This window comes from Monodelphis domestica, chromosome 1 (genome assembly GCF_027887165.1).
Source record: "Monodelphis domestica isolate mMonDom1 chromosome 1, mMonDom1.pri, whole genome shotgun sequence".
Classification (NCBI taxonomy): domain Eukaryota; kingdom Metazoa; phylum Chordata; class Mammalia; order Didelphimorphia; family Didelphidae; genus Monodelphis; species Monodelphis domestica.
In genome coordinates this window covers 32065383-32090845 of record NC_077227.1, presented here as the reverse complement: position 1 = coordinate 32090845, position 25463 = coordinate 32065383, and the positions used below count along the sequence as shown (strand labels likewise).

Genomic DNA, 25463 nt, shown 5'->3' with positions numbered 1-25463 from the left:
AGTCCAGCCGAGGCCCGCAGGAGAGAGCAGGCAGACCGTCAGCCCAGCGCCACAGGCTGGCCTTCCCCTCCCAGAGGCCCAGCGAGGGCCTTCTTTACACCTGGGAAGGCTGAGGATGGCAGCCTGGAGCCCCCGCAGGGCCTGGGGGATCCCCAATGGCACCCTCGTGCCTTCCCCCACCTGAGTGAGCAGGGGCTGGCTGAGCTCCCTGGAGGAGGCTCTCAGGGGCGAGGGAGGAGGCTCTGCGGGGTGGAGTGGGGCTCCCCAGAGGAGGAGGCTCTGCGGGGCAGATTGGGGCTCCTCAGAGGAGGAGGCTCTGTGGGGTGGAGTGGGGCTCCCCGGAGGAGGAGGCTCTGCAGGGTGGAGTGGGGCTCCCCGGAGGAGGAGGCTCTGTGGGGTGGAGTGGGGCTCCCCGGAGGAGGAGGCTCTGCGGGGCAGATCAGGGCTCCCCAGAGGAGGAGGCTCTGCGGGGTGGAGTGGGGCTCCCCAGAGGAGGAGGCTCTGCGGGGTGGAGTGGGGCTCCCCAGAGGAGGAGGCTCTGCGGGGTGGAGTGGGGCTCCCCAGAGGAGGAGGCTTTGCGGGGCAGATCAGGGCTCCCCGGAGGAGGAGGCTCTGAGGGGCAGATCGGGGCTCCCCGGAGGAGGAGGCTCTGCAGGGCAGATCAGGGCTCCCCGGAGGAGGAGGCTCTGAGGGGCAGATCGGGGCTCCCCGGAGGAGGAGGCTCTGCAGGGCAGATCAGGGCTCCCCAGAGGAGGAGGCTCTGCAGGGCAGATCGGGGCTCCCCGGAGGAGGAGGCTCTGCGGGGTGGAGTGGGCCTCCCTGGAGGAGGAGGCTCTGTGGGGCAGATCGGGCTCCCTGGAGGAGGAGGCTTTGCGGGGCAGATCAGGGCTCCCCGGAGGAGGAGGCTCTGAGGGGCAGATCGGGGCTCCCCAGAGGAGGAGGCTCTGTGGGGTGGAGTGGGGCTCCCCGGAGGAGGAGGCTCTGCGGGGTGGAGTGGGGCTCCCCGGAGGAGGAGGCTCTGCGGGGCAGATCAGGGCTCCCCAGAGGAGGAGGCTCTGTGGGGTGGAGTGGGGCTCCCCGGAGGAGGAGGCTCTGCGGGGTGGAGTGGGGCTCCCCGGAGGAGGAGGCTCTGCGGGGTGGAGTGGGGCTCCCCGGAGGAGGAGGCTCTGTGGGGCAGATCGGGGCTCCCCAGAGGAGGAGGCTCTGCGGGGTGGAGTGGGGCTCCCCGGAGGAGGAGGCTCTGCGGGGTGGAGTGGGGCTCCCCAGAGGAGGAGGCTTTGCGGGGCAGATCAGGGCTCCCCGGAGGAGGAGGCTCTGAGGGGCAGATCGGGGCTCCCCGGAGGAGGAGGCTCTGAGGGGCAGATCGGGGCTCCCCGGAGGAGGAGGCTCTCATCTCCTTGTTTTGGTTTATGGATGGTTGTTTATTAGAGCCGCCCTTTCCCCCTCCGCACGGAGGAGGCCTCTCTGGGAGCAGAGAAACAGAAGAGGGAAGCCCTGCTGCCTGCACCTGCGCCTGCGTCCTGGGGTCCACCCTTCGGTCTTCTGCCCAGTGGTCAGCGCCGCCATGGCCAGCTTTTGCCTTCACTGTCCTGAGCCGTCTGGCCCTTGGGACCGGCTCCATCTGTCTGTCTGTCTGTCTGTCCACCAGGATGGGGTCCCAGGTCTCCGTGGACGCGTCCGTGCATGTGGTCATTGTCGGAGGCGGCTTCGGGGGCATCGCGGCCGCCAGCCAGCTCCAGGCCTGGGGGGTCCCCTTCATGCTGATCGACATGAGAGACTCCTTCCATCACAACGTGGCGGCGCTCCGGGCCTCTGTCGAGAGCGGTAGCTCCCCTCCCCACCCTTGTGGGGGCATCCTCCGCCCAGGGGTCCCTCTCCAGCGGAGTCACAGAGTCTGTGTGGGGAGGCCAGGAGGGGATGGAACCCCCCAACGGGGCCTCCTTCAGCATTTCTCCAGAGCTCTCCTGGCTGAAGGGATTAAACTAAAGAGACATCCCTGCCCAAGGAGAGGGGATTCTTCCGTGCTCCCTGGTCGGGGGACCTGGAGCAGTCCCAGCCTCAGTTTCCTTATCTGTGAAATGGGGATATCCGTGGTTCCTTCTTTAGCTCCCTGGGCTGTAGGGAGGAGAGCCCTTTGTCGGCCTGGGGAGGGTGGGGGGAGCGCTGGAGGCCCCCTCTGAGGCCGCTTGGTCCAGAGAAGCCCCAGCGCCGCCCCCCCCTCCACCGAATGTTTGCACCCCAGGATTTGCCAAGAAGACGTTCATCTCCTACACGAAGAGCTTCCAGGACAGCTTCCGGCAGGGCCTGGTGGAGGGGTTGGACCTGGACAAGCAGAGGGTGCTGCTCCGGGGCGGGGAGGTAGGTGCCCCCCCCCCCCCCCCGAAGGCCAGGTGGCAGAGGGGGAAACTGAGGCCGGTGCATCTGAGCATTAGGGTTAGGGAGAATGTGTGCAGATGGCCTGACAGAGGGGCTCCTTCCCAGCACCCCGTGTGCAGGGCAGCCCTTAGGGAGGGTCCAGCAAGGCTTCCTTCACTCCCCACGCCTGGACGCGGCTTCTCACCAGACAGCATTGGGACTCGGCCCAGAACTGGAGAGAAAGGGGGCAGTCGGGGAGGGGGAGGGGGGACTCAGGCTTCTGACCTGCACCTCAGAGCCCCCAGAAACCCCTCCCTGTACCCCAGGCTCCCTAGTGAACCCCTCACTGCCCTCAGCCCCCCAGTGAACTCCTCAGCCCCCCAGCCAGCCCCTCACTGCCCTCAGCCCCCCCAGTGAACTCCTCAGGCCCCCCAGCCAGCCCCTCACTGCCCTCAGGCCCCCCAGCCAGCCCCTCACTGCCCTCAGCCCCCCAGTGAACTCCTCAGGCCCCCCAGCCAGCCCCTCACTGCCCTCAGGCCCCCCAGCCAGCCCCTCACTGTCCTCAGCCCCCCAGCCAGCCCCTCACTGCCCTCAGCCCCCCAGCCAGCCCTTCACTGTCCTCAGCCCCCTGATGTCCCCGCACCCAAGTGGAGGAGGGTCAGGCTCGCAGGGCCCCAAGAACAGCCGGTGGGCCCGGGCCTTGGGCCTGCACCTGGCCCGCCCGGCCCTTCCTCCCCGGCTCTTGTGCCTGGGGCATCTCCTGAACCTGGGCAGGTCTTGTCCACATGTGCCTCTAGCCCTTGGCTTTGGGGCAAACCCCCAGGTGGTCCATGGGGGGAGGAAGCAATTCCTGTCCCGAGGCCCGAGTTCCAGTCCAGCCTGAGACCCTTCCCAGCCCCTAACTAGCTTCTCTGACTCAGTCTCCCGGGCTGGGAGGGAGGCTCACGCGGAGACTGGACGGGCTCTGACTCTCCTCGCAGGCCCTGCCCTTCTCCCACCTCATCCTGGCCACTGGCAGCCGCGGCTCCTTCCCCGGCAAATTTAACCAGGTGGCCACCCTGCAGGAGGCCGTCGAGGCTTATGAAGAGATGGTGAGGCAGGTGAGATGGCACCGGCCTGGGCCCCTCGGGGGGAGGGGGAGCCTGGGGTGGGCTGAATTCTGAAGTTAATCCACAGGCGTCTTATTTTATTTTATGTAGGAAAAAAACACCTCTTCCATCTTAGTGTCAATTCTAAGCAGCAGTCCCAGGGCAGAAGAGGGGTAAGGACTAGTCAGTGGGGGCTAAGTGACTCGGCCAGGGTCACACAGCCAGGAGATGTCAGAGGTCAGATTTGAACCCAGGACCTCCCAACTCCAGGCCTGGCTCTCTATTCACCAAACTGCCCTCTGTTCATATCATTGTTATTGTGAGTGGAAAGAAAGACAAGCCTTGAGTTAGGTCACAGCAAAAGGATGCTGAGGGAGCTGGGGAGGGTCAGCCCAGAGAAGAGAAGGCTGTGGCCCAGCATTCGGCCCTGGAGGCCAAAACCAGAACTGAGAGGCCGACGGGCTCCATCTGAGCAAAAATCTACCAACAAGAAGTTAAAGCCGTTGGAGGGAAGAGTGGCCTTCGGGGAGAGCAGGGGCATTCAAGGCCCACCCCAGCGGGGACCCTTCCCTTTCCAGGCTGACCCGGTGCCACTCCTGTATGCCACTGTTTCACCCCTCCCCCCTTCTCATTCCTTTTCTTGTTGGTGACCCGCACGTGGAGCCAGCCAGAGCCAAGGCAGACAGAGAAGCGGCTTCGAGAGGCCCTCCGTGGCTGTAGAGAACGAGAGCCAAATTGGGAAGGCCTTTAAAGGGGTCGAGTTAACGTCGTTCCACGGATAATCGTAATTACTCTTGTCAGGCTGTGACTCACGACTTGCCACTAGCCAGGCACGGCAATTGGGAGTGAGCTCCCTGTGTAACCTCTTGTCCTCCCTCCTCCCTCCTTCCCTTCTCTCCCTCCCTCCCTCCCTCCCTCCTTCTTCATCAGGTCCAGAATTCCCAGCACGTTGTGGTGGTTGGAGGAGGCTCGGCCGGGGTGGAGATGGCCGCAGAAGTGAAAACCGATTACCCTGAGAAAAAGGTACCTTTGGACCCTGACCTGGGCCTCGGGGCGGGCTCTCAGGAAGGCATTAGGGCACCGCCGGGGGAGGCCTTGTTGGGGAAACCCTTGGCAGAAGGTAGAGCCTCCGGGGATGCCAGCGGGCCCGATAGAGTCTGTGTGCCAGTGTGGGCACCACCAGGCTTGTCCCAGGGCCAACAGAGTCACTGAACCATTGCCAGGCTTCGCTGGCATCTGGCAAATGAGGGACTTTGGGCTAGCTGATGTCTGAGTGATGTCGTTGTCTCCCAGAAGCTCTCCCTTGGCTCCAGATCTTCCTTTTTCACTGGCTAAATTTCCCTCTTCTGTTTGTTTCTCTTTTGTCTCTGATGCTGTGACTGATTGGGCCATCCTCACAAATCCTCCCAGGTAGACAGATTTACATTTCTGGAATAAATCAACCAACAGGCATTTTATTTTATTTTTTAACAAACCTTTACCTTCTGTCTTAGAATCAACAAAAAGTATCCGTTCTAAGGCAGAAGAGTGGTAACGGCCAGGCAATGGGGGTAAATGACTTGCCCAGGGTCACCCAGCTAGAAAGTGTCTGAAGCCAAATTTGAACCCAGGACCCTCTCTTCTCTATTCCTGGCATTCAATCCACTGAACCACCTCACTGCTCTCTTATTCATATCATTATTAGTGTTGGTGGAAAGAATGCTGAATTTTGAGTTAGGAGTTCTCAGGTTTTCGCTTTCCCCTTAGCAGATTGTATGACCTTAGGTAAAGAAATCACTTTATTCCATTGGTTCAGACAGTTAAGCATTTTTTAAAGCATTTATGAGAAAGACTTTTTTCCCTCCATTTATGAAAATGGGAACTTAAACACCTAATAAAATGAACACATTTTCCATGGTACATCTTGGAACAGAGGAAGGGACTTTTGTCTGAATTCATGGTTCTTTTTTAAATTAAAAATTTTTTTCCATGGTTACAAGATTTGTGTTCCCTCCCCTCTCCTGGAGCTGACAAGCCATTCCACTGAGTTATATACATGTAGTATTACTCAAAATGTATTTCCATGCTTTCATTTCTGTCATAGAGTCATCTTTTAAACTCCAAACCCCCAATCCTATATCCATATAAACAAATGATCAATCATCTTTTCTTCTGCGTTTCTGCTCCCACAGTTCTTTCTCTGAAGTCCCTTGGGATTGTCCTGGGTCATTGCATTGCTGCTAGTAGCAAAGTCAGTTACATTTAATCTTGCTACAATGTATCTGTCTCTGTGTACAATGTTCTCCTGGTTCTGCTCCTTTCACTCTGCATCAGTTCTTGGAGGTTCTTCAAATTCATATAAAAATCCTCCAGTTCATCATTCCTTTCAGCACAATAGTGTTCCATCCCCATCAGATACCACAATTTGTTCAGCCATTCCCTAATCAAGGGACACCCCCTCATTTTCCAGTTTTTTTTTTGCCGCCACAAAAAGCGTGGCTATGAATATTTTTGTACAAACAGGTCCACCCCCATTTTTAAAAAATCTCTTTGGGATACAGACCTAGTAGTGGTATTACCAGATCAAAGGGCAGGCATTCTTTTATAGCCCTTTGGGCATAATTCCAAATTTTCTTCCAGAATGGTTGGATCCATTCTGTAAAAGGAAGGGTAGTTTGGGGATGTAAAGGAATGAATTGTGTTGGACCAGTATCAGAAGATTATCTGTGGTTTGGGAAGACCAACCAAATCCAGCCAGGCAGAGCCTTGTCTGAGAATATACACACAGACCACTCGGTGAATTGGGAAAGTGGGTTTAATTAAAGAGAATAGGGTAGAAGGGTATGGAATAACCTAAAGCTAATTTTCTAACAAATACCCCAGGATCTAATGTCTCTTCACAGAGCTTTCTTTAGAATGATTTTTCCTACACTAATCCTCTCCTTCTTGGCTAAGCTACAACTAAACCCCCCTTAGCTGGTTTTAAGAAAAGGGTCTGTGTAAGCCTGATAGGACCCAGGGAATGTCCTAGATCCAAAAAGGACCCAGGCCTGGTCTCACAATTACTGCAGATGGTTGGTCAGAATCACCAGGTTCTGTTTTGATGAAATACAGCAACCAAGACAGTCAGCAGGACAGAAACAAGGATAGGATCAGCCACTAAGGAAAAACAGCTACCACCTCTATATATCTCCAGAGAGAGAGTAGCTAACAGCCTCAGTACCAGTTTAACCTTTCCTTCAAAGTTCCAGAATCTTCCTGCTGGTCTCATGCCACTTCTCTCTGCAAACTTACACACTTTCTTCCTTAATTTAACTTTTCCTTATAATATTTCTCCCCTTTGCACAAAGCCAAAATAGTGTTGAAAACAATGCTTTGGCATTTGTGCACTAACAAACTTATATCCCACCTAAACTAAAATTCTTAGCCCAAATAATAAACAGCCTACACTCACTTATCTTAGCCTATCTAACACTACTTTACTCTAAGGATTCAAACCAAGGAAAGGAAAAAGGGAAAAAATTATATAAGGAAGAGTTACAAAGTTCAAAATACAAAGGAATCATATGCAAAAGCAAAACAAGCAAAAAATCAAAATAGAAATGCATACACAATACTTAGAAAATTTGGAAAAAGTACAATAAACACAACATTGCATAAGTTTTTATGAAAAAAAAATTAAACCAATCCATCAAAACTTACTTATGCAAAATACATTCAAAAGTAGATGGAACTTCAAAATAATCTTAATTTAAATTAAAACCTTATTATTATTATTATTATTATTATTACACAAAACTCAAAGTGTTACATAGAACTGTGCTTCTAATTATCTAGAGAACTTAGTATCAAATATTATGCACATGCATAATGTATATATACACACATAATACACACAATATACATGTATGCTATACATACATAACAATGCACAATATTTACACACATGTTACATATACACACATATTTATATACACATATACATACCCTATAATGCAGTTTTTCAACCCTAACTATAATACATACTACCTATATTTACATATCTATTTACATGTTTTTGTGATATGTAATGTGTCATATGCAATATTTAATGCATGTTGTAATATAATTTTCCAACCTACCTTAACTTATCAACCCTAAACTCTAATCTATCTAACTATACCCTATATATTTCCTAATATCAGAACATCTGAATTCAGATATTATATCTTAATGAAATCTAAAAATGAACCTATCTACCTATGCTACTACTATTCTAACCGATCTAAAATCTAAACAGTATCCATATACCTACATAGACACTTATATATAACTAAATTGGATGACAAGTAACTATTCATTGATTCACTACTTGAATCAATGTATCCTAACCATGTTTATGTTTATATGTATATGGTTATGTTGTGTTGTGTTATATTTCTGTTGTATGCAATATATCTACCAAAATTTTAGATCTTCCATCTTCTCATGTTGTCTGATGAAATTTCTTCTTCTCTAAATTTCATGTACTGTTGAATGCATTATAATATGAATATGTAATATTACCTAACAAAATCTTACAACCAATTATCCATTAATCACCTGATCCTCTTCATTGAAAATTTCTCTTTAAAAGTCTCTATGTCCTTGTCTTCTCTAAATCAGTCACTTTCTGCACAATGTCCTCTGTTGTCTTTGGATCTTCTTCTTCTTCAGGAATCTCCTCTTCCACAGGAATGGTTCTCTCCTTATTGTTCTTTCTGACTGTAGACTCAATTTGACTAATGAAATCTTAGCTTTCCACTTCACAGCTATTCACCAACTCTTCTCCTTCTTCTACCTCTACTATTTCCACACTCTCATCATCATTTCTATGAGCTAATTTTACATGAGAACAATGGAACCAAGAATCTCTTCCTAATGTTTTCATTGAGGAAGGTAAAATTAATACAATAGTATAAAGACCAACCCAACTTTCTTGTGTATCTGATGTTTTGGCAAAAAGTTTTCACATATCACCTGGTTGAAAGTTATGGAGAGAATAATCCAATGGACCCGATTGGATCAAGACTCCCATATCATACATTTTTCTAAGCCTTTGTTGTAAAGCAATTAAATATGTAGCATTTTGACAATCTCCCCCCAAGAGAGATGTATAAACAGTCTTACAAGTTTTTGCTTGTAAAGGAGCATGACTAAATAGCATTTCATAAAATGATACATGCAGATCTGCTCTAGATCTTGTACACAGGAAAAACAAAGCCATGGGAAGAATATCTGGCCACTTTAGATGAGTTTCAGCACAAATTTTCCCCACCATAGTCTTGAGTTCCCTGTTCAAACATTCCACTTAACCTGAACTTTGAGGATGATAAGGAACATGAAACCGAGGTGTTATTCCCAGAGTCTCATAGTCTCTTTTCAGAATATCTTGAGTAAAATGAGATCCTTTGTCTGAATCTATGGTAATTGGAACACCAAATCTAGGAATAATTTTCCTAAGCAACAGTTTTACCACAAAGCTAGCTGTATTTGTAATAGATGGAAAAGCCTCAGGCTACTTTGTTACTAATCAACAATTACAAGGCAGAACTTGTATCTTCCAGCTTTTGGCATGCTTATGTAATCTATTTGCAAACTCTCAAATGGACAGTATGCCAAAGATCCACCACCTAAACCTTTCTTTCTGAATGTACCTTGATTGAACTTTTGGCAAACAGAACAGCTACTACAGATCCTAATTGCAACAGTACTTATTCCTGGTGCTACCCATTTTCTATTTACAGAATCTACAATAGCTTGTATACCAAAATGAATTTTTTTTTTTTACAAAAGTAGGTGTAAAAATCTTTTGGTAAGAGTGGTTTCCCAGTGCCTGCAACCCATATACCATGTTTTTTTCCTAGCTTCAAATTTCTCCTTCCTTATTTGAATCTCTGAGTCTATATAAGCTTGTTGTAAATCAGCAGACTCAGTAGTGGAAAGATTCATTACATAAACTGGAGCCTTTTGAATTGCATACTTTGCAGTTATATCAGCTCTATGATTTCCTTTAGACACTGAGTCTCTACCAAAAGTATGGCTTTTGCAGTGAATTACAGCCAACCGTTTTGGCTTTTGGATAGCATCCAGCAATTCAGTTATTATTTCTGCATGTGCAATTGGTTTTCATGATACAGTACTAAAACCACACTGTTTCCAGATTTTCTCTGTTGCATGACACTGAAAAAGCAACTGAGAGTCTGAATAGATAGTTACACTCTTATCATCAGCTAGAAGACAGGCTTGCTTCAATGTTACTAGCTCTGCTCCATGAGCACTAATATTTCCAGGTAATGAGCCAAACCACAGGGTCTCAAATTCTGTGACCACTGCAGCACCAGTACAACAAATACCATTACATAAATATGAAGAACCATCAGTGAACAAAAACAAGCCTGTATTTTCAATAAAAGTGTCTTTCAAATTCATCCTAGGCATGTCCACCAAATCAGCTACTTCCATGCACTCATGTAATGGCTCATCGTGTTTTGGTAGATCAGGAAGAAGTGTAGCAGGATTTAATACTACTACATTTCTTCAACTGGATGTTCTCATTGCCTAGGAGAATATTTTCATACTTAGAAATTCTTTGATCTAAATAAGCTTGAGTGCAAAATTTTCTCATTAGTGCTTCTATTTGATATGAACAATATACAGTCAATGGACATCCCAAAACTAAATCAGCTGACTTCTGGACTAACACAGGAGCAGCAGCTCTCCCTCTTAGACTAGGTACAGTACCTGGGGCTATGGGGTCAAGCTGACAACTATAATACCCAATATGATGAAATCTTTGTCCCAAAGTCAATGTTAATACCCCAGAAACTATTCCCTTGGTCTCATTAACAAATAATTGGAATTGTTTTGCATAGTCTGGGATACCCGAAGATAGAACAGACAAAATGGCTTCCTTAAGCTTACCAAGAGCTTGCAAATGTTCAGGCATAAGTTTCAGAGGTTCAGGTTCTGTGTTCCTGGTCAAATCAGTTAGACACTTGGTTATCTGGCTATAACCAGGTATCCATTGTCTACAGAACCCAGTTGTTCCAAGAACAGTTCTGGGCTGCTTCTTAGTTTTTGGAGAAGTCAACTTTTGGATGTTGGGTATTCTTTTTTGTGTGATACTCCTTGAACCCTCTGATAACACAAAACCTAGTTATTGCATTCTAGGCAAAACCCACTATAATTTTGCTTTGGAGATCTTATGCCCATGCTTATACAATTCCAACAAAAGAATCTTGCTATCTCTAAGACACACTTTTGCACTTGGGATTCAAGGAGGATATCATCCACAAAATGCACTAGTTTGCTATCTTTGAATGTTATACTCTTACGGTCTCTATTTAAAATTTTTGAAAATTGACTAGGTGAATCTGAGAATCCTTGAAGCAAACAAGTCCGGGTCTTCTGTGTCTTTCCCCAAATAAAAGCAAAGGTCTTTTGGGAATCCTCATGAATAGGAATTGAGAAAAAAATAAGCTGAGCATAAGTCTACCACAGTGAAATATCTTGCTTGATTTGAAATGGAAGAAATTATAGCAGCTGGACTTGGTACAACAGGTTGAGTTTTTATCACATAATCAATGACAGCCTGTAAATCCTGGATAAAATGATACACAGGTCTATCATTCTCATCTAGCTTTCATTTTTTAATAGTAAGAATGTACATATTAAATTCTGAGAAGCAAGATGTTATGATCCCTTGTTGGATTAGGGAGTCTGTAATTGGTCTCATTCCCTCAATTGCTTCTTTAGTTAAGGGATATTGAGGTACACAAGAAACTGGTCCTCTCTTAGTCCTCACCCTGACTAGAGTAGCAGATTTTAAAAATCCCATGCCTGTAGAATACTTTGACCAGAGATCCTTAGGGATGTTATCAGATATTAGATAAACTGAACCTGATTCACCCTCTATACTCACTGAGTCTAAGAAAAGCATTGGAAAGGCTTTCAAAGGTTCTTCTGGAAACTCTAATGAAATTTCTCCAGTAGGAATACAGTGGATCATTGCCCTGAATTTATAAAACAAATCTCTTCCTAAGAGATTCATTGGGCAACCTGGCATACAAAGAAAAGCATATTCTACAGTTAATAGACCCAAAGAAATGATCTTTGGTTGCAATTTTGCTACTCTTTGTGGTTTTCCTGTAGCTCCCACTACTTCCATTGTACCAACCACTTTACAATTTTCAGGAGGAGTTTGTAGCACTGACTTGCTTGCACCACTATCAACCAGAAGATCATAAATCTGGTCTCCAATAGTCACAGACATGTGGTTCCGTGCTTTTTGGTGGTTGGAATGTTTTTAACACCAGAGCTAACACAGTGACATCAGTGCAAAGCTCAGTCATCTCTTGCCCATCCAAACATACATCTACTTGAATTGCATGACTTTGCCAGGATTTTACTTGTAATAATTATAGAAAATGGGTGGATTGAAGAACAGGAGATACTGAAGGTTTTGTGCAGGGAATGGAAGAGTTGAAGGGAGAGAGGAAATATGGCTGCTGGAGAGGTATAAGGAGAGATGCCCCCTGCTGAGAGGCTATTTTTGAAAAATGGGGTTCCTGAGAAATGGACCACTTATGATTGCCTGAGGAGATGTCTTTTCTATAGAATGATGTTGCAAATATCCCAGAGCAGGTAAGCATGGACCCTCCTGAGGGACAAACCTCTCCTCAGACTTAGTCGCCCAGCAGGGGTCCAATAAGGACCGTTAAATGGTTGTTCTGAGGTTCAGCTCCCTCTATGTCCCCTGAAATGTTAGTCCTCTTATCTGACTGTGATATTCAAATAAAGATAAATTTTAATAACACGTTGGGATTATGGAGGTATCAGGGAAGAGTGATGTCCCTAGATGAGGTTTTTAAGTCTCAGCTTTTGAGCTGAGGCCAGGCCTCACAGTCTGGTGGAGGGTTTCTCTTATTCCTGTCTATTCTAAATCTGTGCTAGCTTTCTTAATTTCAAAAGTCTTAGCAGAAGACAGCAAGAGGAAGAAAGTTCTGACCTTCAGAACTGGTGGGCCTGTCTCTTTGGGCTGATGCCCCTACAGACTGATCTTACGGTCCAAACTGCTTCTCTTAAGTCCTTTTGTTGATGACACGATCACAGGAATCCAGGGAGAGCACATAGTTGGGAAAATCAGGAAAATAGAGGCACTTCTATCCAGAGACAGGGAGAGAGATCCTTTCTGTTCCAGGGCCAGGAAGAAAGTGTTCCTCACAAGACCAACTGCCACTCCAGTTTCCCCACCCCCACAAACTGTCATTCTTGTCAATATCTTCTCTCTCTAATATTCTCATTGTTGTTTGTTCCAACTTAGTGCCAGAACTTGTTTTAGTTTTCCTTTCCACATACTTCTTTATCACATTCCTCAGATTTAACACTATTCTCATTGGTCCCCTTAATGTCTACATCAGTTCCATTGTTCACATTTATAATCACATTATCTTCCTCCATTTTACATTCTCAATTATTTTCCATTATTACACAATCCTTATAATTTTCAATTATCACATTCCTCAGATTTAACACTATTCTCATTGGTCCCCTTAATGTCTACACCAGTTCCATTGTTCACATTTATAATCACATTATCTTCCTCCATTTTACATTCTCCATTATTTTCCATTATTACACAATCCTTATAATTTTCAATTAATATTACATTGCAATTTTCTTGTTCCCCACAATCATTAGCATTAATTACATTTTCTTTTGTTTCAATTTTATTATTCAACGATTTATTCACATTATCTTCATTACATCCAATATCATTAACCTTAAATCCAATTTGCATTGATTCATCCAACACTTGAGAACTCTGGGTACACCTTCCTAAGGAACAGGCACCCTTGTTCTGATCCCCCTTCTGGTTACCAACTACTTGGCTACACTTAGGTCTGACTCCAGATTTTATCCACTCTTACATTCCCTTGACAGCAAGCATTGGGACAACCATTTCCATTAACCTGTCCTTGATATCTATTTCCATTATTAAAATTATTGTTATTATTCCACCCATTAGAATTTTGTCTCCATCCATTATTAAATCCATTTCCTCCATTCAATTGTCTAAAGACAATTGTCCCCTATACCAACCCCTATACCAAAAAAAATTGTCCCCCATACCAAAAATCCCTTACAAAATGACCCAAACAATTACACAAAAAACATCGAGGAGTTTCAGACCTCCTTCCCTAGGAATATATGGATTTTTAGTCTGTACTGATCTCAATGCTGCTACTACTTGAATTTCCTTGATTTCACTATTTTGAACTTTTCTATTTGTATCTTGTAATTGTTTCTTCAAATTTTCAATAATGGAATCTTTATCATCTGTACTCTTATCCTTATCAGCTGAAAATATATAACACACTTTTCTTTTTAACTCTTCTAGACTCATTGTTTCCCAATTAGGTCAGTTGTTTCTAAAAGAATTCTTTACCACAGCACATGCATTTTTTACAAATAACCTTCTTATGTGTGCAATTGTCTCCTCAGCTAATACATCTAGTCCTAATTGCAGTTCTGCAGCTTCCATCAGTTTATCAAGGAACTTCCTGCTTAATATGCTCAAATTTTGACCAGGAATAAGGTCTTTTTTGCATTTTTTTCATTACATCTATAATAGACTGTCTCTCTTGTTTTAAAGCTCTATAATTATGAACAGAATTCAAATCAAGCTCCTCAAATACAACTGGCCATGGTGTTAGAGCAGTATTAGTACAAGTTTCTTCTACAAATTGTTCCCTCTTTCTTCTAGTTAATAGTTCTTCCATCAAAAGCTTGCCAAAATTGTCCCAATTTTGCCACACCCCTTCCAACATGTATTATTATCCTTTATGGTCATATTGGCCAACTTTCTAGGTGTCAAGTGGTACCTCAGTATTGTTTTGATTTGCATTTCTCTAATCAGGAGGGATTTAGAACATTTTTTCATATGATTATCGATAGTTTTGATTTCTTCATCTGAAAATTGCTTATTCATATCCCTTGACCATATGTCAATTGGGAAATCTGAATTCATGGTTCTTGGTTAAGTCCAGCTTATTTTTCTTTTAAAATAGGTATTAAATTTGATATCTGTTGTTCAAAGCTGTCCTCTTTGACTGTGACTCCTTCTAGTCTTCCTTCTTTTCTTTTCTTCTTTGGAGGAGAAGGGGATTGCCATCCCTTCAAAAGAAAAAGAAAAGAAAACCTTTATAACAACTCCTTCACATTGTCCATTCATCTCCTGCATTCTGAATGCCTCCCTGCCTCTGGACATCTCAATGATGAGCATTCTCAGGTCTTTGAAAACTGTTGGCCTCTGTCATGCTGCTATTTGTGTATAAATTATTTTCCTGGTTCTGCTCAACTCACTCTGCATCAGTTCATAGGTCTTCCCAGTTTCTCAGAATGGGTCCCTTTTTCCATTTTTTAAAATTTAAAGATATTTTATTTTCCCAATGAGATGTAATAATAATTTTCAACCTATGTTTTCCAAAATTATAAGATCCAACCGTCTCCATCCCTCCTTTCCTTCCCCCAGCTCGGAGACAGTAAGCAATGTGATCTGGGCTATATACACTTCCGTGTTGGCCGTTGCTGTAAGAGCACCTTCATACAAAACCATAAATCAAGCACTGATGGCGAAGATGGTTGGTGCTGGCCGCCTTCCTCCAGCTCCCCCAGTTCTTCCCCTGGAGGTGGCAAGCGTCCCCGTCCTGAGTCTCTGAGTGGTCCCCCACCAGTGCTGGGAGCAGCCAAGTTCTCCCAGCAGACCTTTGGCCATTTCTTAGTTCCCAGCAGCATTATGCTGCCCCCCTGACCTCATGCTGCTTCAGCAGCCCTTCCCGGACGGATGGACCAGCTCTTGGTTTTTGTCCCCCCCACCCCCCCGCTATCACAAATAGAGCTTGATAGCAATAAATTTGAACATGTGGGAACTTTTCTTCTATTGCTCTGGTTGGGGTCCAGGTATTAGTAGGGTCTCTGGTGCATAGTGGGTGCTTCACAGATATTTATTCGTTGATATTGATGGAAATCTTTCTTCCCCTCTATGGGAAGCAGCTTGGACCAGGGGCTCCGGGACTCTGGTGGTTCTTCTGGGGAGGAAGGGGGGATGGAGACCTCTTGGCTGAGGCCGGCCCTTTGTCCTTTTTTGTCTGCAGGTTACTCTCATTCACTCCAAAACCCCACTGGCTGACCCGGAGCTCCTGCCTTGTGTTCGGCAAGAAGTGAAGAAGATTCTCCTTGAGAAGGGAGTGGAACTTGTGTTGAGTGGGTATCCCCTCATCCTCCTCTGGCTCATCTCCCACCAGCCACTTCACCCCCATTGCCCAGCCCTTACCACTCTTCTGCTTTGGAACCAGAACTTTGTATCTATTCTAAGATGGAGCGTCAGAGGTTTTTTTTTTTTTTAAAGGGGGTAAAGGACTCCGTGAGGAGCTCTGCAGCTTCCAGCCTATGGGGACCACAGCAAAGTGTCCCAGGCATGACATGGGCAAAGGAGCCCCAAGAACAAGCCTGGACCCACGGAGGGCCACTGCCAGGAGGCTGCTTGGGGAAACAGGGAAAGGGAAAGACCAGGAGTGGTAGCTGATTCTTAGCTGGGAACGTTGGTTTGATATGAGGTGATGTCTGCCTGGGCATAGGCTGGCACAGAGCAGCCCACCTCCCTTCTGAAGACAGAACCCAAGCCCTTTGGACCCACCCCCAGAGAGAGTCCCTGTGACTTTCCCCTCTGTGCCAGAGCTTCTGTAGCTCCTTTAAAGAAATGTAGGTCCAGAGCTGTGTGATGGTTCTATTTGTTTTCTTACCCCTTCCCTTCTGTCCTTGAACTGGTATTGGTTCTAAGGTGGAAGAGGGTAAGGGCTAAGCAATGGAGGTTAAGTGACTTGCCCGGGGTCACACTGCTAGAAAGTATTTAAGGTCAGATTTGAGCCTAAGACTTCCTATCTCTAGGCCTGGTGCTCTAGCCACTGTGCCACCTGATTAGGAAATCTGGTTTTAATTCCTTCCCTCCCTCTCTCCCTGCCTCCCTCCTTCCTTTCCTCTCTCCCTGCCTCCCTCCTTCCTTCACTCCTTCTCTTCCTTCCTCCCTGCTTCCCTTCCTTCCTCCCTGCTTCCCTTCCTTCCTCCCTGCTTCCCTTCCTCCCTGCTTCCCTTCCTTCCTTCCTTCCTTCCTTCCTTCCTTCCTTCCTTCCTTCCTTCCTTCCTTCCTTCCTTCCTTCCTTCCTTCCTTCCTTCCTTCCTTCCTTCCTTCCTTCCTTCCTTCCTTCCTTCCTTCCTTCCTTCCTTCCTTCCTTCCTTCCTTCCTTCCTCCCTGCTTCCCTTCCTTCCTTCCTTCCTTCCTTCCTTCCTTCCTTCCTTCCTGCTTCCCTTCCTCCCTGCTTCCCTTCCTTCCTTCCTTCCTTCCTTCCTTCCTTCCTTCCTTCCTTCCTTCCTTCCTTCCTTCCTTCCTTCCTTCCTTCCTTCCTTCCTTCCTTCCTTCCTTCCTTCCTTCCTTCCTTCTTTCCTTCCTTCCTTCCTTCCTTCCTTCCTTCCTTCCTTCCTTCCTTCCTTCCTTCCTGCTTCCCTTCCTCCCTGCTTCCCTTCCTTCCTTGCTTCCTTCCTTCCTTGCTTCCTTCCTTCCTTCCTTCCTTCCTTCCTTCCTTCCTTCCTTCCTTCCTTCCTTCCTTCCTTCCTTCCTTCCTTCCTTCCTTCCTTCCTTCCTTCCTTCCTTCCTTCCTTCCTTCCTTCCTTCCTTCCTTCCTTCCTTCCTTCCTTCCTTCCTTCCTTCCTTCCTTCCTTCCTTCCTTCCTTCCTTCCTTCCTTCCTTCCTTTTTTCCTTTCTATCATTGCCACACATAGCTACAAAGCCAGATAAGCAGGTCAGTGACTGGCTGATTTGGCAGCTGAGGCATCATGGTCCAGGGATATGAGCAGTGACTGGAGTCAGAAGGCCTGGATTCAGATCCCACAAAGTGGTGATATTTAGTACCTGTGTGACCTGAGGCACTCGTTTAGCAGATATGGGCCTCAGTTTTCTTCACCTGTAACATAGGAAGGAGGAAGAACTAGATGACTTTCGAGGTTCCTTAGATCTCTCTCCCCTGTTAACATCTGTTCTGTCTCTGGCACCAGATGAGCGAGTGAGCAACCTGGAGGAACTTCCTCTCAATGAATATCATGACAGTATCCGAGTACAGACAGACAAGGGGACTCAGCTGGTGGCAAACCTGGTGATTCTCTGCACGGGGATAAAGATCAACTCCTCGGCGTACAGCAGTGCCCTGGGTGAGTACAGACCCCGCCTGCAGCATCCCACCAGCCCTGCCCCTCAGACACTTATCCTCCTGGACAAATCCCTTAACTGCTTCCTGCCTCCATTTCTCTATCTGTAAAATGGGAATAAGAGGAAACCCATCTCAGAAGAGATGATTGCAAAGCACTTCGTAGACCTTAAAGCGCTCCGTGCACGCTAGCTGTCAGCGTCCTCATCCTTCTGAGTGGTGCTGACAGTGCAGAACAAGCAGCCTGGGGCAGTGGCTGAAGCCCTATGATTCATCAGAAGTCCGAGATTCAAATCTTCCCTCTGACATTATTAGCCATCTAACCCTGGACAAGCCACTTCAGCCTGTTTGCCTCAGTTTCCTCATCTGTAAAATGAACTGGAAAAGGGAATGCCCAACCACTCCAGCATCTTTGCCAAGACAACCCCAGTGAGACCATGAGGAGTGGTCCATGACTGAAATTTGGATTTGGGAGAGGATGAAATAAATGGCGGCTCCCCTCTTCCACCAGCATGGAGGAATGCTGGGCTTCACTTGTGTCCGTTGGTCTGCTGGGTGGTCTCTCCTCCTCTTCATTTCTGTTCTGTCTCCTAATGACTGACCAGTGTAGTCCGATCTTAGAGCTCATGCCTGATTGCCAGGGAATGAGTCACTGGCAGCAGGTCTGAGCTCCCGGCCCATGTGGCCTTGGGCCAGTCCCTTCTGCTCCCATTAGGACACAGATGTGGAAGAGCATGGCTAGATGTTCTTAATGATCCAATTACTCTCCTGTGATAATTCAAGGAGGAACACGACGTCCCCGGCTCACTGGGGATGCAGACGTTTAGGTCGTTCCTGATGGCTGCTGCAGGAGAAGCCGTGGGTCCATGGAGAGCAGAATGGCAGCCCCCAGAGAATTCCGGATGCCATTGGGAAGGGAGGATCCAGGCTCTTTTGGAGCTGGCCTTGAGTTGTCCTTGTCTGCAGATTTTTTTAGAGTTTAAAAGCAATTTTAGGATCATGAGATTTAGAATTGGGAGAGATCCTCAGAAATGGCCAATGCGTGGAATCTGAGACTATCAGTTTGAAGGTAACTAGTTTAACCCATCCTTGAGCAATAATTGCCAACAAATGGCCGTCCACCCCCTGCTTATAGACCTCCAGATATGGGGAACCATTATTCTGCTGTGGGGCCTTCCTCCCTTTCTTCCCTTTGGATACCCTAAGTGCACGCTAGAAGGCAGGGACCACTCCTGGGTCCAGCCCCATTGCTAATGCAGTCTGTTGGGTCTGGGGCCTCAGAATGCCTAGGCTTCAGGGATCTGCCATCCTCATTTTTCCTACAACTTAACAGAAGTGGATAATTGCTTTGGTTATCGAGAGGTTCAATGACTTATTCTGTTCAGCAGACTGGCATTTTTCTGAAGCAGGACTTGAACTCATGTCTTCTGGACTCAACTCATTTCAGCTCTTGACAACATCCTCCTGAGCATCTCCTACAGAGTTAGCTTGGCTGTCATTACATTTGGTGCTGATGCTGCATCCTGTATCCAAGAGTTATCCTTTATTCTAGCCTAATTCCTTCCCTTGGATTGTCTTCCACGCTGCTCTGGCTGTGTCATTTGTGTCTTGTGTCTACATCTTGTCACTGCCTGTGGACTGTAACCTGCTCACACTCTCCATTGCCCTTTGGGCGTCCTGTAACTGTGATTCTTCAGAGGTTGTGTCATCCCTTGATTCTCAGCCACATACCTCTCCAGCAGCCTCCTCTGACTCCTGATCTCCAATTCAGCTACCAAAGAGGAACTAAATCAAACTCCCTTGAACTGGTTCAGAGAGCTCCTGTTAAAGAAAATTTTCTCTTGTGTCACCTCCCCTAAATTTTCACATCTACCAATCACAGTAGACATTTTCCCCAGGACTGTCCATTCTTAGTTCACATCTTCTTTTGTTACCACCTTCTCTGATTAGATTATATCTTCTGAGTATTTCACATCTCTTTGCTAAGCTTGCCCTTTGTAAGTTGCTTGACCTTTTAGTGATTAATTTAACCTTTATAGGTACTTGGCACCCTTTTGTATTAGATCTAAAACAGACCACCTAGCTTAGGGTTTTTGCTTCACTATAAGTATGAGTTGGGGACTTTTCATTGTTCAATCAGGAATTTTACAACTTTATCTTCCCCTAAAGTATGCCTAAGTATGGGTGGAGTAATGTTAGAGTTCCCAATACATTCCTGATCAAGTACCTCCATTGTTTAAATGGGGAATAACCTTAACCATAACCTTAAGGTAATGTTCCAAGGTAGAGTCTGAGAAAATTTAAGATTCACAGAATTACTTGGGATCATCTGGATTCGTGTGGTCTGGTTCCAAGCTTGACCACTCAGACTCTTCGACTATTCTGTGCTTGTGAGATTTTACAAAATAGGTTTACAGACAAAATTGGTATTTTCTTTGGCTCCCGTAGCTCTGGCATGATTCCTCAGGGAATTATTTTTCAGTTCCACTTCTTTGGAAATGGTGATAATCCGAGTCAGTGAGTCCCTTGTTTTTCTTGCTATTAAAAATGGTCAAGATGGAATTGTTTTGCTTGCTCTTTCTTTTTAGGTTCATAGGATTATGTATATATATTTCTATATATATATACATATATTTATACAGATATATTGTATATGTATAAGAATATCTATATAGACTGATATGATTACACATATAACATATGTATTGTATATTTATACAAATATTTTAAAGATAAACTTAGACTCACAGGATTATACTTACATATAAATATATTTATATAAATATGCATATATAAATGTATATTTATATATATATTTAAGCTCATAGGGTTACATAAATATATAAATATATTTGTACAAAATATTACATATATAAAAGTGCATATATATAAAATGTTTCTATTTAGACTCATAGGATTATATATGTGAATATATTTGTACAAATATATGGTATAGATATAAATGTATATTTCTATGTGTATTTAGGCTTAGGAATACACATTTATAAAAATATATTTATATAAATATATTGAATATATATGTATGTGTGTATATAGGCTCATAGAGGATTACCTATCTATCTGTCTGTCTGTCTGTCTATCTATCTATCTATCTATCTATCTATCTATCTATCTATCTATATGAAAGTAATGTTAGGAGCCATTTAGTCCAGGATTCTTATAGATAAGATTGGCTTAGAGGTTGTAACTTGCCCAAGGTATTATGTGACAGAGGTGAGATTTGAACTCAAGGCCTATGACCCCAAAGTCAGTGCTTTTATTTTTATTCCTGTACCATACCATATCTCTCTTTTTATATTTATTCTTCCAATTTGCTGGTGTGAACATTGTGCTGACAGCTGTCAATGACCAGATGTCAGAAAACAGCAGATTTGGAAATGAACCACACACTGGTAACAAGTCATTTCCTGTCAAGATTTAGTCAATTTAATCCTTTCCTTTCTGCTTTTTTTTTTTTAAGAAAGTATTATTGGGGAGTGGCTAGTGGTTCAGTGGATCAAGAGCCAGGCCTGGAGATGGAGGTCCTGGGTTCAAACACTTCCTAGCTGTGTGATCCTGAGCAAGTCACTGAACCTCATTTGCCTAACCCTTGCCCTGTCTTAGATTTGTCACTAAGACAGAATGTAATGTTTTTTTTTTTGGGGGGGGGGGTCATAGGCATTAGGTTCTGGAGAGTCTATGAGCCTCTTGTCTTTTTGGTTTCTTGATTCTGAATCCTATTTTCTGACTTTTTTTACTACCTTTCCCCTAATCTTCATTTTTGCAGCAACATTGTTGGATATTAAAATATATTTCAATGTAACTTCGAGGGTATTATTGGACATTAATGCAGCCCAAGATAACATTTTGGGCTACCACATCATATTGCTGACTCTCACTACACCCCCCCCCCCAAAAAAAAAAGAAGCTTGCAATCTACTGGCAGACAGTGAGGATTTGAGAGTTTGGTCTTCCACAGAGCCCTCAGATTCTAAGTCCTGCTCTCTTCACTCTCCTGTAGTCTGTGTTGTTTTGGAAGGTTCCCATCTTCTAAGCATGGCTGATGTTTTTACAAATCTCCCAAGAAGATGTCCAAAAGCAAACTGGGAAACTGACTAAAGAAATTGTCATGTGATGATTGTGATGGTGATGGTGACAGTGGTGATGGTGATGATGATGATGATGATGATGGTGATGGTGATGGTGATGACGATGATGATGGTGATGGTGTTGATGGTGATGGTGATGGTGTTGATGGTGATGGTGATGGTGACAGTGGTGATGGTGATGGTGATGGTGATGATGATGGTGACGGTGATGATGGTGATGATGATGGTGACAGTGGTGATGGTGATGGTGATGGTGATGATGATGGTGATGACGATGATGGTGATGGTGATGGTGATGATGGTGATCGTGATGGTGTTGATGGTGATGGTGATGATGGTGATGATGATGGTGACAGTGGTGATGGTGATGATGGTGATGATGATGATGGTGACGATGGTGATGGTGATGATGGTGATGATGATGATGGTGACAGTGGTGATGGTGATGATGGTGATGATGATGATGGTGACGATGGTGATGGTGATGATGGTGATGATGATGATGGTGACGAAGGTGATGGTGATGATAGTGATGGTGATCGTGATGGTGATAGTGATGATGATGATGATGATGGCATGATGGTGATGGCAATGGTGGTAGTGATAGTGATGGTGGTGGTGATGGTGATGGTGGTGATGGTGATGACAATGATGATGATGATGATGATACCCAATGTAGAAGCTTCTATTTTTGAAGTGCTTTTCTCATGATAGTCCTGCAACAGATGTAGGGCATTGTGGACAAGGGAACTGAAGGTCCAGATGCAAGAAAGAATTTGTCCAGGGCTACAAACCTCAGGTCTTATGATTCCATTCAGCGCTTACCTTTACTCTGTACACATTTATTTTATTTTAATTAATTTTTAAGCCCTTCCCTTCCATTTTAGAACCAATACTGTGTCTTCGTTCTAAGGCAGAAGAATGATAAGGACTAGGCAATGGGGGTTAAGTGACTTGCTCAGGGTCACAGAGTTAGGAAGTGTCTGAGGCCAGATTTGAACCCAAGATCTCCCATCTCTGTGGCAAGTCTCACAGTGGTTTGGGTTTGGAGGAAGAAATGTTGGTTTTATCAAATAGGCGATAAGATGGCTGGCGACGGTGCCTTGATGGTGAATGAGCACCTGCAGGTCCAGGGCTTCCGTAACATCTATGCCATTGGGGACTGCGCCCACGTGAAGGAGCCCAAGATGGCATACCATGCAGGCCTCCATGCCAACATTGCCGTGACCAACATTGTCAACAGCATGCAGCAGAAGCCGCTCAAGACCTACACGCCAGGTAAAGGGGGCTTCAGGTCAGCCTGAGATGGCCTTTCTCAGACAGTTTGACTAGACGTGGTGGTGAGGGACTTGATTGTAAAAGCACTGAATGGAGAGCCAGGCCCAGAACCAGGAGGTCCTGAGTTCAAATGTGGCCTCAGACACTTCCTAGCCGGGTGACCTTGGTCAAGTCAACTTGTCCAGCCCTTCCTGTCCTTCTGCCTTTACTGATTCTAAGATGGAAGGTGAGGGTTTAAGGAAAAGAGTAAAAGCAATAAAACAGACCAAACTTGCTTATGGGCTCTCCCTCCTGGGTGGTCTTTACGCAGCACCTCCGGGGCCATTTGCGGGAGGGGGCCGGCAGCTGGACGTCCCTCCCCCTGCTCTGTCTCCGCAGGCGCCCTGACCTTTCTGCTGTCCATGGGGAGGAACGACGGCGTGGGCCAGATCAGCGGCTTCTACGTGGGGCGGCTCATGGTCAGGTTCGCCAAGAGCCGAGACCTCTTTGTGTCCTCGAGCTGGAAGACGATGAGGCAGACGGCCCCCGCGTAGAGGCCGGGGACGAGGAGAAGGTAACGACACCCACCGAAAGAGGAAGCGAAGGAGCCGGGCAGCGGCACCCGGGAGCAGGACGCCTCGAGGATTGCCCGCAGCCCCGGCACGCGAGGGGCACCACGAGGCGCCTCCTTCCTGAGGGGCTGCCCAGCCCGCCCCGGGGGACGGGGGCATCCCAGCCCGTCTGAGGACCAGACAGAAGTGTGCCAGCCTCGAGGCTCGCTCTGGCCCTCCTCCCATCATTTGGGTGGGAGAGGAGGAACGGGAGGCTGGAGTTTTGGCAGGGGCTGGAGACCCCGGAGGCCCCCCGGTCTGGGCCTGTCACTCGTTAGCAGGGCACAGCGATGCCCAGGAAGGGAGCGGCCTGGCCTGGTCTGCCTGGCTCTTAAGTGGCTGCACAGCCAGAACTCCAAGGCAGGTTCTCTGACCTTCCTTCCTGGAATCAACACTGAGTATCGGTTCCAAGGCCGAAGAGCGTGAGGGGCTGGGCACTGAGCGATAAATGACTTGCCCAGGGTCACACCGCTAAGAAGCATCTGAGGCTGGATTCGAACCCAGGACCTGGCTCTCTGTTCACTGAGCCACCATCTGCCCCCACCCCATAGCTTTTTGTTGCTTTGCCTCCCTTTGGTGGGAAATGATTGTGACAGGGTGTGTCGATGAGTGGGTTCAGCCTCTGTCTCCCCTTCTGCAGGCAGGCGCTGGGCTGGGCTGGGCTGGGCTGGGCTGGGGGGCAGACTGCAGGGGCTCGGACATGGCACCATCCAGCAGCCGGACCTTGTCCTTCCCTTCCCGAGTGCTGGACGAGCCCCCAGCGGAGTGCAGTGAGGACGCTTTGCAAGTCCCTCCCTTGGCTCCTTTCCCTTAGTATCAGCAGAATCCCCGGGGCCAAAGCCAGATGGACCTAACAGAGGGGCTCTCAGTGCTCAGGTGGTTGGGGAAACCCAGCCAGAGAAGTGCCCCCTTAGCCGCAGCACTGCTGGTACCTAATGTTGATTTTATCTCTGGGGCTCTCTTTTCCCTCCCGGAGCCTCCTTATATAGGGGCTCTCTTTTCCCTCCCGGAGCCTCCTTATATAGGGGGCATCTCTTTCCCTCCCGGTGCCTCCTTATATAGGGGGTCTCTTTTCCCTCCCGGAGCCTCCTTATATAGGGGGCATCTCTTTCCCTCCCGGAGCCTCCTTATATAGGGGGTCTCTTTTCCCTCCCGGTGCCTCCTTATATAGGGCGTCTCTTTTCCCTCCCGGTGCCTCCTTATATAGGGCGTCTCTTTTCCCTCCCGGTGCCTCCTTATATAGGGGGCATCTCTTTCCCTCCTGGTGCTTCCTTATACTGGGCGTCTCTTTTCCCTCCCGGAGCCTCCTTATACTGGGCGTCTCTTTTCCCTCCCGGTGCCTCCTTATATAGGGGGCATCTCTTTCCCTCCTGGTGCTTCCTTATACTGGGCGTCTCTTTTCCCTCCCGGAGCCTCCTTATACTGGGCGTCTCTTTTCCCTCCCGGAGCCTCCTTATACTGGGCGTCTCTTTTCCCTCCCGGAGCCTCCTTATACTGGGCGTCTCTTTTCCCTCCCGGAGCCTCCTTATACTGGGCGTCTCTTTTCCCTCCCGGAGCCTCCTTATATAGGGGGTCTCTTTTCCCTCCCGGTGCCTCCTTATATAGGGGGTCTCTTTTCCCTCCCGGTGCCTCCTTATATAGGGGGTCTCTTTTCCCTCCCGGTGCCTCCTTATATAGGGGGTCTCTTTTCCCTCCCGGTGTCTCCTTATATAGGGGGCATCTCTTTCCCTCCTGGTGCTTCCTTATACTGGGCGTCTCTTTTCCCTCCCGGTGCCTCCTTATATA

The 25463-nt window shown here is 46.8% G+C and overlaps 1 protein-coding gene across 1 annotated transcript in view; it reads left to right on the top strand.

Annotated features, from left to right (window-relative positions):
• Positions 1–25463, top strand: part of AIFM2 (apoptosis inducing factor mitochondria associated 2) — a 40246-nt gene that overhangs the window by 11683 nt on the left and 3100 nt on the right. The window contains exons 2-9 of the mRNA XM_056796528.1: positions 1649–1824; positions 2243–2358; positions 3336–3455; positions 4374–4466; positions 15599–15707; positions 17553–17705; positions 22888–23088; positions 23467–23641. Coding sequence (XP_056652506.1) covers positions 1650–1824; positions 2243–2358; positions 3336–3455; positions 4374–4466; positions 15599–15707; positions 17553–17705; positions 22888–23088; positions 23467–23621 — 1122 coding nt within the window. The 5' untranslated portion in view covers position 1649 and the 3' untranslated portion in view covers positions 23622–23641. The remainder of the gene's footprint in view (positions 1–1648; positions 1825–2242; positions 2359–3335; positions 3456–4373; positions 4467–15598; positions 15708–17552; positions 17706–22887; positions 23089–23466; positions 23642–25463) is intronic.